We start from the raw sequence: 12,614 nt of genomic DNA on the forward strand, positions 1-12,614 counted from the left end.
CACTTTGTGTGTCGAAAATGTAACTAAAAGTCTTTCCTGAACAGATAGAATTGTGTTATTTGAGTAAAAAATAGGCATAAACTTGTAAATAATGAATTAAAAGTTGAAACAATCTCTTTGTAAATACAAAATTTAATAAAAAATGTTGCCTGAATAGTACAAATAGTGTTATTTTGGTAAAAATTAACATAAAGTTGTAAAATAATAAGTTAAAAGTTGAAAAAATGTCTTTGTGAGTCCAAAATTTAATAAAAAATGTTGCCTGATTAGTACAAATAGTGTTATTTTGGTAAAAAATTAATATAAAGTTGTAAAATAATAAGTTAAACGTAGAAAAAAATGTCTTTGTGAGTCCAAAATTTAATAAAAAATGTTGCTTTGAATAGTACAAATAGTGTTATTTTGGTAAAAAATTAACTTAAAGTTGTAAAATAATAAGTTAAAAGTTGAAAAAATGTCTTTGTGAGTCCAAAATTTAATAAAAAATGTTGGTGATTAGTACAAATAGTGTTATTTTGGTAAAAAATTAATATAAAGTTGTAAAATAATAAGTTAAAAGTTGAAAAATGTCTTTGTGAGTGCAAAATTTAATAAAAAATGTTGCCTGAATAGTACAAATAGTGTTATTTTGGTAAAAAATTAATATAAAGTTGTAAAATAATAAGTTAAAAGTTGAAAAATATCTTTGCGAGTCCAAGATTTAATAAAAAGTGTTGCCTGAATAGTATAAATAGTGTTATTTTAGTAAAAATACATAAAAACTTGTAAAAGATTTGACATAAAGTCAAAGTTTGGTACAAAAATAAACTCAATGTTATGTTAAATAGCACACAGTAACATAAATTTACTACCTAAATCAATAATCAAAGGGTCCTAGGTTCGTTACCCCGTGATAAAAGCAAATAGTGAAAACTGTAGGCCCCGTCCCTAATAGCTCTCCCTTCTTCATAGTACAGATAAAAAAAACCTGCGCTAAAGCGTCCTGTGCCTTGGAGGCAAACCTGAGCGGAATATTAATTGGCGGCGGAAACCGCATAGCTTCAGAGATTTGACCCTTGCTGCGCATTCTCAGACATCCTTTGTTGTCTGGTTGAATACCTCCCCTGCCCTACAGTATTGCATAGCTTTCCCCTGTTCTTGCGTACTGGTTAACCTTGAAAAAACCGGTTCTGAAAATCTACCGACGCGTTCTCTGATTGGTGAATCAGATTCCTTCTTTGTTCTGACGTTCTGACGTCATTTGACCTTGAACGCACACTCCCCAAAATTCCTTTCTCCTCTACCTGCGTGGAATATTAATTCATTCTCTCTGTCTGGCATCAGAGCGGAGTCGAAATTCGGAGACAGTATTCTGTCTAGCGTGTTGCACCATCGTGTTTCATAACATGATGCAATAATTAATAATATTACATATCGTGGGTTCGAGTACCGGGACCGTCTTCTTTCGTAATTGGACCTGTACCTACAGCCATTACCACCATTCATAGCGGTTCATAAACCATAGAAAACTTATTTTCAATATTATAAACATTAATATTAACATTTTATACGTTACATACTTTGCAGTAATGAATATAAAAACATATGCATAGCGTTTAGTACCTCTAATTACCTTCTATATACATATTTTTCATAAAATAAATAATTATATATTCATAAAAAGTTATAAACATGCAAATACATAAATGTAAAGTACTCTAAGTACTTGCAAATAAATTCTAAGTACGCGCAAATTAGTTCTAAGTACGTGCAAATTAGTTATAAGTACGTGCAAATAAAAGACCACCCACGAAGAAAACATCCACTGGCGCGGATCAATACTACTCCCGTCATTTTCAGTATTATTGCTTCTACTATCATATTATTATTAGTACGATAAAATGTTACGTAAAAATTTATTGATCCTTGATTTTAAACTTTTAAATAAATATTTGGTGTACTTCAGGACTTCAAATACCACGCCGTGAAGATCCACAAATAGAGTATATCTATTAAAAGATTGTTCAAAGTAAATGAAAAGTTAAGAGCTTCTGGCATAAATGACTGTGTGCAGACAGCACGTACGCACTGAGAAAACGCTTCTGAATCACATTGTGTAACGTAGGTTGTGCTCTGTAAGCTGTATGTTATTCCAGTTCATTTTAACTATGTGGATTTAAATTATATTTATCTTTGTTTAATTTGCAGGCCAAGATTATGAAGCAAATTTAACTTGTTGCACCAGTTTCGTGGCATTGGAAAGAGCTTACAGCTCCCTGACAGATGGAGTTTATGATTGCGCGATTGTTGTTGGAGCCAACAAACCTCATACTTCCAAGACTGAAGACTCTGTCAGTAAGTCATTCTGATAATAAGTTAAATGCCTTGAGCAGTTGTCAAATAGTGTGCTTTGAATTATACATACATGGAAAGAAACAATTTCAGTACATGTTACGTGGGACTGTAATTTGCATCTCGTAATTGAACCACAATGACCACGATCTTTAATGTGCAATCAAAGAAGTTTACAAGCAATATGTTTAGAAAGTTTGTGCTAGATGTAACTTAAATGCCTTCATCCAGAATGCTTTTATAAGTGCTACGAAACCCGTGATTAACGTAAGCTCGTTCCAATTTTATCGATCCAAACCTTTGCCGATTCTAGACAAATCCAGTGAGGCATATGGACACTTCATAATAGTCAATACAAAAGCTAGTGCGTAGAAAATAAATACAGGATCGAACAGGACTCGAATCCAAGTCTCTGGCATACCACTATTTTTTTCTCTATTAAAATTATCCATTAGCGAAAAATCTGGCAAAGTCAGTGCTATGTCGCTGGCACTGTATGGCAAATACGTAAAATTGAGTACACATTTTCGATAACATTCTACAATAGTACATTTCCTGCGTGTTACAAGACATGATGCCATAAATTAATTGTTACATGTATACATGCTATACATAACTACGATCTCCAATTCAATGAGTGAGCTATTGCCCAATTGTTTCAAAAAGTTATGAATGCTGTACGTTAACAAGGAAAGGATGAAATACTGTTATGTTGGCATTTTGATGAAATTCTTATACAGTGGATTCGATACAAAATATCAAAATACGCTTGTGGTGAAATTCTTGCTGCTGTGGACTAAAACAGGAGGAAGTGGAGGGATAAAATACAAGTTTACGTATTTTGTAAGATCATATCATAGTGGAAATGTTCATTACACTGCACAAACCATTGTTTCGTATGAAATAATGCTTATATCGTAACAGCTGGCAGATTTTATTAAATCAATTTTATTCACATATATAGTTTTTATTGGGTGTTCATTTTTAATGTAATTTTTACTGGATATATAAAACTCTCATATTGGTCAATACATAAAATAATTAAAGTGAAAAAAATTTACGTAAATGGCCATTTCTCTTTAAAAATTAGAAACAACATTTCCGTAATTTGTAGTAAGTGCTGTAAACATCACCTAAATAATTATATTGAAGAGTTGGACAGATCCTATGGTACACATAAGAGGAAATATGAGTTTCCATTATCCTTAACGGGATAGTAAGGTTAATACGCTTTTCTACCTCTTTTGGGTAATTGCAAAGATGGGAATGTGCCCGAAGGAAATTAGTAAGAATGACAAATTGTCCTAGATACGGACAATTGGAATATTTGTGTTCCTGCGTTAGTGCGTCGGAAATACATAGAGTTCTTACTTCACTACATCAACAACACTTTAGTCTTTGTGTCAGTAATCATATTTTAATTCTTCCCCAACAGATGAAGCTTTTCCCTGCATTGTAGTGTTTCTCCAAAATGCAAAAGAGGCCAAGAGAATATATGCACAAGTGGTACATGCAAGGAGAAATCGTGAGGAAATTCCCGAAGAAAAGAGCGAATCAGAAATCAAACGTAAGCAATTCCTAGAAAGCTTTTACAACGAATGCAATGTTGACCCTGCTGCCGTGAGCTTCATACAGGTAAACTTCAATTCTTGAGTTCAAGGTTTTAACTAACGCGCTTTTCATAATGCATAATTACTAATACATATAAAGCGTGCATAAAATCCATGGTGGGAAAGGGGATGCGCTTATAAAGTTGTCCTAGCTATACTTTTTCTAGTTTCACATTATATCTACAGCAGAAAAGCTTCAAAAATAACAAATTAGATATTATTTAACTTTTATGGTATCAATTTCAAGCGGTTCTAATGTAAATTTAAATTCTACTTGTTGAATAACGGAGATATAATAAACAAATATATTTTAGTAGCTACATTTTTCCCTTACGGTGAAATCTACTTCTTTGATCTTGTTACATGCAACGACCTCGAGCTAGAACTAAAGCTATTTTTTTCTGTTAAAATGTACTTAATAAACAATGTTGTTCATAAACACACACACAAATATGTGTGAACGCAGTGTGGTATTTGAAAGTTTTCCATTGGGAGAAATGCTCTTGAAGCATTGGGATATAAATCTCCCTCCCCCCCAGTGCTTCGAATTAGCAACCAGTGGGGGTGTGCATAAACCAGAAGTTACTCCTTTCAAGTTACAACTTGTGTGTTACAACTTGATCAAATTTCAGATTTTTGAACCTGGTGTAATATATGCAGGTTCTAGGGAACATAATCAGTATTCTATGAGTCTTTATATCATTTAGTACCTGAAAGACAATCCATGAAATGCGCAACTGGTTTTCCAAAAACCTGATCTTTTTCCCAATGCTGTAACTCGAAAACATCGTTTTTCTCACAAACAATTACGTGCATGCTCACCCAATATATCAAGACCAAAAAAATTCCTGATTATGTGTACTACCTCGATTCTACAACAACGCTAATCGAGCTATTGGAGAGCGAAGTAACATGTCAATACTAATTTCAGATAGACGATACGAAAGACGCTCCTCTGCAGTTTCCACATAAATCCAATGCGAGACGTATGGAAAAGTCAAACTGCGACTTGTGTTTTATTGTGAAAGCAATACTAGCCCTAGAAACAGGGACTGCACCATCTAACATTCATTTGGAATCGTGGGATCAAATTCTACAAGAAAAAGTGAAGGTAATGGCATTATGTTTCAAATTAGAATGGTTAAAACAGCAAAATATATCCTCGTACATTCAAACGAAAGCGATCTAATTTTGAACGCTACCGTAACGCTACACCTTAAAATAAAAAGCGCCTATAAGATTTTGGCCTAATGTCCTAACGTGTCTTATTTCTCATTTTCTTGTACCACACATTTCAAGCAGTCTTTATTAAATAATAACACACTATACACGTAACGTTTCCACCCTCTATCAGGGTCTTCTTGAGACTAAAATCCAAACTAAATATTTTTAGTTTGAATCTTGCCTTGGTCAGCATCTTTGGTGTTTTATTTTAACATGGAAAAAAGCTTTAAAAATGTTACATCGACTGCTTTTTTAAGTTTTCGAAAAGGCAAATTCTTCAAAATTAGAATGAAAAATTTATTATATATAAATAAAATGAGGGGCTTGGCATGAAATCTTGAACAGTTTTAAAAAGTTTACACAATACGTACACTATGCATATGGTTTCAAAATATGTGTTTCACTTGAAAAATAATTACTTTTTTCTCGTTCTTCAATTATTTTCAAGTTAATGTCGCAAATGAGTTGGTAATATAAATAAAAGATAATCAAGTTCCCTCCATCTGCTGAACACCAATTCGAATTTAACTTAACAAGAACAGTGTTCATTGGTCAGTGTTGTACAAGTGTATCGGAAATGAAGGACATGATAATAGCGGTTCCTTTCTTGGTCTCTTATTATTATTTCAGTATCATACATGTCTTCCAGTGTCAGAGTTTAAAGCCTCGAGTAAACTGCAATACTTGAAGCACTGGTTTTTTTTCAATAGAAACTTATTAATTCCGGAACTAGAAATTCATTTGGTCAAGAGAGATCCACATTTTCTTCCAACAACAACCTTCCAATCACCCTCAGCCCTGCACCAACAAAGTTTGAATCGGTCGCCCTCTAGGTTCACATATCTATTCATTTATCGTCACAATTTAAGTATCTGTAATGTGTTCCCTCTTCAGATTACTTGTATACAGTCACTTCGCTCTCTCTCCTCGTGTTATATTTGTGCTTTACCCTTTATGTTTATTTTAGGTCTCTTTTGGTATACTATGCTATTACAATTACTGTATGATTGTGTATGGGCCTCCCCTATGGCGCTGTGGTAACGTCGTCGCCTGGTAATGAAGAGGTCCCGGGTTCCATCATTACCTTCTCTATCTGAAAGCCTGATGGCTTGCTCCGTGCACGTGACTAAGCGTCATCAACTGGAGGCGAGATAGCCACCATGTTTGATTTGCTTCTTCGGAATCAATGTTGGACCTTTTTAGTGAACATGGAACTGTAATGCAAATTTAAGAACTGTAATAGAATTTACATGACGTATAAATATGCTTAAATGTGCAAGAGTTATGGTGTATAAGTGTTATGTGCTCAATTGCAGATGCAATTATGATGAAAAAGGTAAGAGTAACGTTCACATTTCTTCAAGAAGTTGCTGAAAATGAGAAATGTTTAGGGCAATTCCATGTGATTTGGTTCCTACGAAAAGATACAAGTTAAGTAACAAAGGTTTTATACTCATAAATAAATAAGAGTAATAGTTCAGGATGTAAACATTTCATGTGTCCGGAATAGGCATCTAATATACCTACTCTTAAATGTGATCATGTTTTATCTCTTGTCAACAATGTTTTATCTCTTGTCAACAATGTTTTTTTAGAAATATCAAATAATTTACCCTGAATTACAAACATTGGTTAACGTTAATATTATTGCTTATGATTGCAAATTAATTTGTGTCAAGATTTAGTCAACGTTTAAAATATTAGCTACGTTCGTGTCTACCAAAGCAGTTTGTTGCTGCACATTTTATGCAAGCATTCGATAAAATATTCATATCATTTACACAAATTTTCAGTTTCAAAATATGCTTAATGAAAGAAATCTATGCAACGGGGCAACGTTGATACATGTGTATATTTACATTCTTATTTTATCCCGCTTTATGCTTCTTTATGCTAATCGGAGGCTAATGGAAGATATGATGTGCATTCAAATACAAGGGTGCAATGTGTAACAAAAACTTCGATCAAATATTCGTGTGTAAAACTACCCAGGAACATATTATTTATGTTTCAAATACAAATGTTTTCACACAGAAAGCATTTTGTTACCTAGCTATGTTAAAATGAACTACAAATGTATTAAATTTTATAAAACTGTTTCATATGAACTGCTTTTTATTTTTTGTCTTTGTTAAGTTTCAATGTTCGTAACTTTGATTATTAAATCAGTGATAATGTTTATTGTTTCATAATTTATTAACATTCTTCACGATTTTATTAACAGTTTAAGGAAATATTCCAAATGTTTATTTCCCAAGTGAACGCTAAGATCGAAATATTAATCTGCTTTTTTTTTATGAAAATGTTGAAACTCATAAGTTATTGTCACAGATCTTACTATCGACAATGAAAAGATTCAATTTGTTTATTATCTTTCGTTCAATAAAGTCAATAGGATCGAAATTACAATGTGACAAATGATTTAGGTTTAGTATTTATTAACATATATGTAACATTGCCCTTGTACCAATTTCATTCGCTTTTGCTGAAAGGTTATAGAAATTAAGTTTTTGTATTGAGATTGTATAGCTACGCAGAATATCTGCATTATCTGGTTGATTAATTTTGGGTAAAGTTAAAGACAATTTAATTGATTAGGTAACTTGGAAAGTTTACGATTAACCTAACATGGGGGGTTCTGATTTAATCAATTGATTTTACATACAAAAGTTCATACAAAAGTGGTTACAAGTTTTACTGTACCTGACAAATATTCCCGATAATATTTTTCAAAGATATACAATTTTTAAATTTTTCCGGCAGGAAGTTTTTAACTATTTTCAACTCTTTCTTTGTGCTATGGTAGGAATTTTTGTGGTGGCCATAGTGTCTTCCTGAATAAAAATTTTGGTGTAAATATTCAATATTATATTTTTTCTTCTAACTATATTCGTCTGGAAGGTAAATGTCAAAATTTAACTTCATAAAATAAATAAATATACCTTAATTCTCTACGGTAAAATTACGACAAGGGGTTTACAGCGTTAAGAAGATTGCCTCCAGATGATGACGTCTTGACTGAGTGCTGTGGCCTGAACCTCAAGATGGTCTTGGTTCCATACCCGGTGGAGGCACATGGCACAGTGGTTCGGATCCCACTTTAGTAAACGTCTCGATTAGCCTTACTGTGCATAAAGTGGACTTAAAACACCAACTCAAACTCAAACTGTATGATTGTTGTATAAAGTTTATATATGTTTGATTTCATTATATGGCTATTAAATCAACATTAATTTCAACAAAAAATTCTAAAAGATTTGCGTTTAACAAAGTGTTCTTACATTAAAGTAATGAGTCATTCTTAACCGATGGTCAAATTAACAACTGCATATCTAAATCTAAAGGGAAAAAGCACGACAATTTGTATCTTGGTATTGCACAAGGGAAACGTCTTCATCTACTTTTGTTGTATTCTGTTTCGATTGTATAGTGTTAAATTTCAATGCAGGGCATTCATAACTCAATGTTTTGTTAATTGATCTATGATTTTTTCATGTGTATTTATTTGTGCATTCATGATTCTAATTCAATGCAAGTTATTTTTTTATTATTCTTGTCAAAATAGGTGGTTAAGGACGAAACACAGACACTTGGAGAATACGTTGCTGTTAATTCCTGTGGTTATGGTGGACCAAGCACACACGTGTTGCTACGGAAAAACAATAAAGAAAAATCCACCAGAAACGAAGATGGACTTTCTAAGTTATTCGTTGTATCTGGAAGAACAGAGGTTGCAGTTAAGAATATACTAGAAAGGGTACGTAAGGTGTGGAAATTTTGACCCTTAGTTAAAATTAATTATAAGCACCTTATTTTAAAATTTCGTATTTGTACGTTCGTCACAGTACACGACAGTAACGAATTACAAGAAACAGTTACTTTTTTACTAACGACAACTGTAACTACTTTAGTTACTTTCAAAGAGAAGTAACTGTAACTCGATTACTTCTTTTTGTTTAACCGCGAAGATGAGGATGAATGGTGATAAGATAAAATGGATGAAGCAACATTCACAAACAACACAACACAAGTTCCCACATAGGATTATACTGGCTGCGAGTCCAGACATCAGTGTCTCGCTAGTCTGCAAAATACAGTCCAAGATGTACGAAGAGAAGTTGGGTCATTCCACGTCAGATCGACCAGGGCTTCCAGGTCATGTTTTCTTGATTTGGATGAAATTTGGCATGAAGGTTCAATCATGTCTGAAAGGCTTGTATTCCAAATATTAGGTTCCTCCGAGAAATAGTTCTAGAGTTATAGCCTGTGAAAGAAGGTGGTGCGCAACAGAAAATGTAATCCAAATATGAGAAATGAGCCTCAGAGCTAACTTCAGGATTCAATAACTTTGGAACTATTGATCACAGCCTAGTGATATTTACACACCAAACAAATCTCTTACCAAGGAAAACGTGTATTGCATCAAAAGACCCTCATCTTGTTTACGTTAGCAAATAAAATACCCCAAAATATGCCTTAACAGGCCTTACGTGTCAAAAAATGCATAGTTTGTGTGCCTGCTGTTACAACTGTAATCCAACCAGGAAGGTGGCATTAATTTTTCTAGTAACTCTGATGTGAGCTCAGTATGTACACATTATGTCGTCTCCATATACAGGGTGTTTCTAAAGGTCGTTTACAACGCTTGGGAGGTGATTCCTCACACGAAAACAAGCAAAAAGTGTGAGTACCATTTTTACGACTGAGGCCTCGTTTCCGAGATAGGAGCCTCGCAAAAGGTGACAAAGTGAACGTCACACCTAACTGGGACGAATGCTATCACAGATAGAGAGGCGGTTCCAAGGGAATCATAAAGGAATCGTATGTGCTCAGTCCGGAAGTCACTATGAAAAGTTCACTGCACGCATGCGCAATGGAGTCCTCAAAGGAATTGGGGATTTCCAGCAAGAACAATGCATGGAAAGGGTATGTAACGCAGCAAGAAGGACCGTGACAATGAGAAATGCGTTAAAGACAACATATCCCGACCTCAAACATCAAAACATGAGCACGGAACACAAAATCCGAAAAGTTGAGCACGGTTGCATATCCCAGTTACACGTGAGGAATGAACGAATCATGTCATGTGGCATACGAGAGACACATTACTCCACCAGGAGGAGGGAAAGAAAAACACAATATCAGATGATTGCGACAACGTGTATTTTTACACGCGACAACTACGTAATATCCCCCCCCCCACACACACACACAACAAACAACAAATGCTACAATGTCTTACGCACAGGCAGTGCGTGTCACTGTACACCAACTGAAGATGTCACTTTCACCACACAAAGGGGGTGGGGAGCAATACCAAGAGTGTTCGCACGCGATCACTGTGACGTAAAAGAGACCAGTTTTGGAAGCGCTGCGCAGGCAAGTCTGGCTCTCGTAGTGTACGCTTGACCTTCATGACTGCTGTACCCGTGAGAGGAGCTCGAAGGGTTGGTGCTCTCCGGCAGTCGTCCCAGTCGTGTTGCAGGTGCTGGGATATGATCAGCAGTTTGCTCTAGGTTGTCATACGCATTGAAGAGTACTAGTATGTTATATTGAAAGAAGTTGGCGTGGTGGAGTGGGCAAGTCAAGAATCGCAACAATTGGTCTGTGGTGTTCGTACGCTGATACGGCCAATTTGTGCAGTGTGCCAGTGTTAAAGAAAAACGATACTTTGCAGTTCCAGCTCCCTATTACACAGATGGCTGCGTATACGACCCAGCAGCTAGCAGACATGCATCTCATGTATGGGAAGGCACGTGGTAATAGCCGTGAGGCAAGGCGTCTTTATGGAGAACGCTTTCCAAATAGACGTTTACCGTCTCACGCCTTCTTTCAGGTAGTGGACAGTCGACTGCGTGAAACAGGGTCAGTGTTACCACCGCGGCAAGAAGTTGGAAGACACCGAAGTGTACGCACACATCAGTTTGCAGAAGATGTGTTAACAGCGGTCGCAGAATATCCTGGCACCAGTACGCGCGTGCTCGCTCGGGCACGAAACACGTCTCATGTGAATGTTTGGCGAGTGTTGTCAGAGAAAGGAATGCACCCTTTTAAACTGCAGAAAGTACAAGAACTGTTACCTCGTGACTTTCGCCCTCGTATGGAGTTTTGCCAATGGTTGTTGCATCAGCTGGACACAAACTCTCACTTCAGCGAAAAGGTATTGTGGAGAGATGAAGCCATTTTCACCAGGATGGATGTCTTCAATAGTAGAAACAGTCATGTCTGGGTCTTTGACAACCCACATGCACTTTTTGTGGCCCATCACCAGCACAGGTGTTCAGTGAATGTGTGGTGCGGGATAGTACATGATCATCTAATTGGACCATACATTCTCCCTGTTCGCCTGAATGGTCGCACGTATCATGCATTTCTTAATGAGGTTATGCCTGAACTGTTGGAGACCGTACCTGAGGCAAGAAATGTGGTACCAACACGATGGGGCACCAGCTCATTTCGATCGTAATGTACGACATTTCCTGCATGACGTGTTTCGCAATTGGTTCATTGGTAGGGATGAGCCTGTGCTTTGGCCACCGAGGTCGCCAGATCTCAACCCTCTCGATTTTTTCTTCTGGGGAGAAATGAAAACCCTCGTATACGACACACCTGTCACATCAGCTGAGGACCTCGTTCCTCGCAACAACGTCGCCGCCGCGACGGTAGCAAATACACCTGGCTTGTTTGCTCGTACTCGACAATCCTTGATTCGTCGCTGTCATTTCTGCGTAGAAGTGAACGACAGACATTTTGAAAACCGTCTTGTGATTATCGCCCTCGGCAAATCCCAGTGAGAACACTCTTGGTATTGCTCCCACCCCCTTTGTGTGGTGAAAGTGACATCTTCAGTTGGTGTACAGTGACACGCACTGTCTGTGCGTAAGACATTGTAGCATTTGATGTTTGTTGTGTGTGTGTGGGGGGGGGGGGATATTACGTAGTTGTCGCGTGTAAAAATACACGTTGTCGCAATCATCTGATATTGTGTTTTTCTTTCCCTCCTCCTGGTGGAGTAATGTGTCTCTCGTATACCACATGACATGATTCGTTCATTCCTCAGGTGTAACTGGGATATGCAACCGTGCTCAACTTTTCGGATTTTGTGTTCCGTGCTCATGTTTTGATGTTTGAGGTCGGGATATGTTGTCTTTAACGCATTTCTCATTGTCACGGTCCTTCTTGCTGCGTTACATACCCTTTCCATGCATTGTTCTTGCTGGAAATCCCCAATTCCTTTGAGGACTCCATTGTGCATGCGTGCAGTGAACTTTTCATAGTGACTTCCGGACTGAGCACATACGATTCCTTTATGATTCCCTTGGAACCGCCTCTCTATCTGTGATAGTATTCGTCCCAGTTAGGTGTGACGTTCACTTTGTCACCTTTTGCGAGGCTCCTATCTCGGAAACGAAGCCTCAGTCGTAAAAATGGTACTCACACTTTTTGCTT

The 12,614-nt window shown here is 36.5% G+C and overlaps 1 protein-coding gene across 2 annotated transcripts in view; it reads left to right on the forward strand.

Annotated features, from left to right (window-relative positions):
- Window positions 1-12,614, forward strand: part of LOC145988622 (fatty acid synthase-like) — an 82,445-nt gene that overhangs the window by 24,462 nt on the left and 45,369 nt on the right. For both annotated transcript variants that reach the window (XM_083123648.1, XM_083123657.1), the window contains exons 5-8: window positions 2,188-2,334; window positions 3,767-3,966; window positions 4,873-5,052; window positions 8,731-8,922. In XM_083123648.1, the coding sequence (XP_082979774.1) occupies window positions 2,188-2,334; window positions 3,767-3,966; window positions 4,873-5,052; window positions 8,731-8,922 (719 nt within the window). The remainder of the gene's footprint in view (window positions 1-2,187; window positions 2,335-3,766; window positions 3,967-4,872; window positions 5,053-8,730; window positions 8,923-12,614) is intronic.

Source organism: Lepisma saccharinum, chromosome 1 (genome assembly GCF_977018435.1).
Source record: "Lepisma saccharinum chromosome 1, izLepSacc3.1, whole genome shotgun sequence".
NCBI lineage: Eukaryota > Metazoa > Arthropoda > Insecta > Zygentoma > Lepismatidae > Lepisma > Lepisma saccharinum.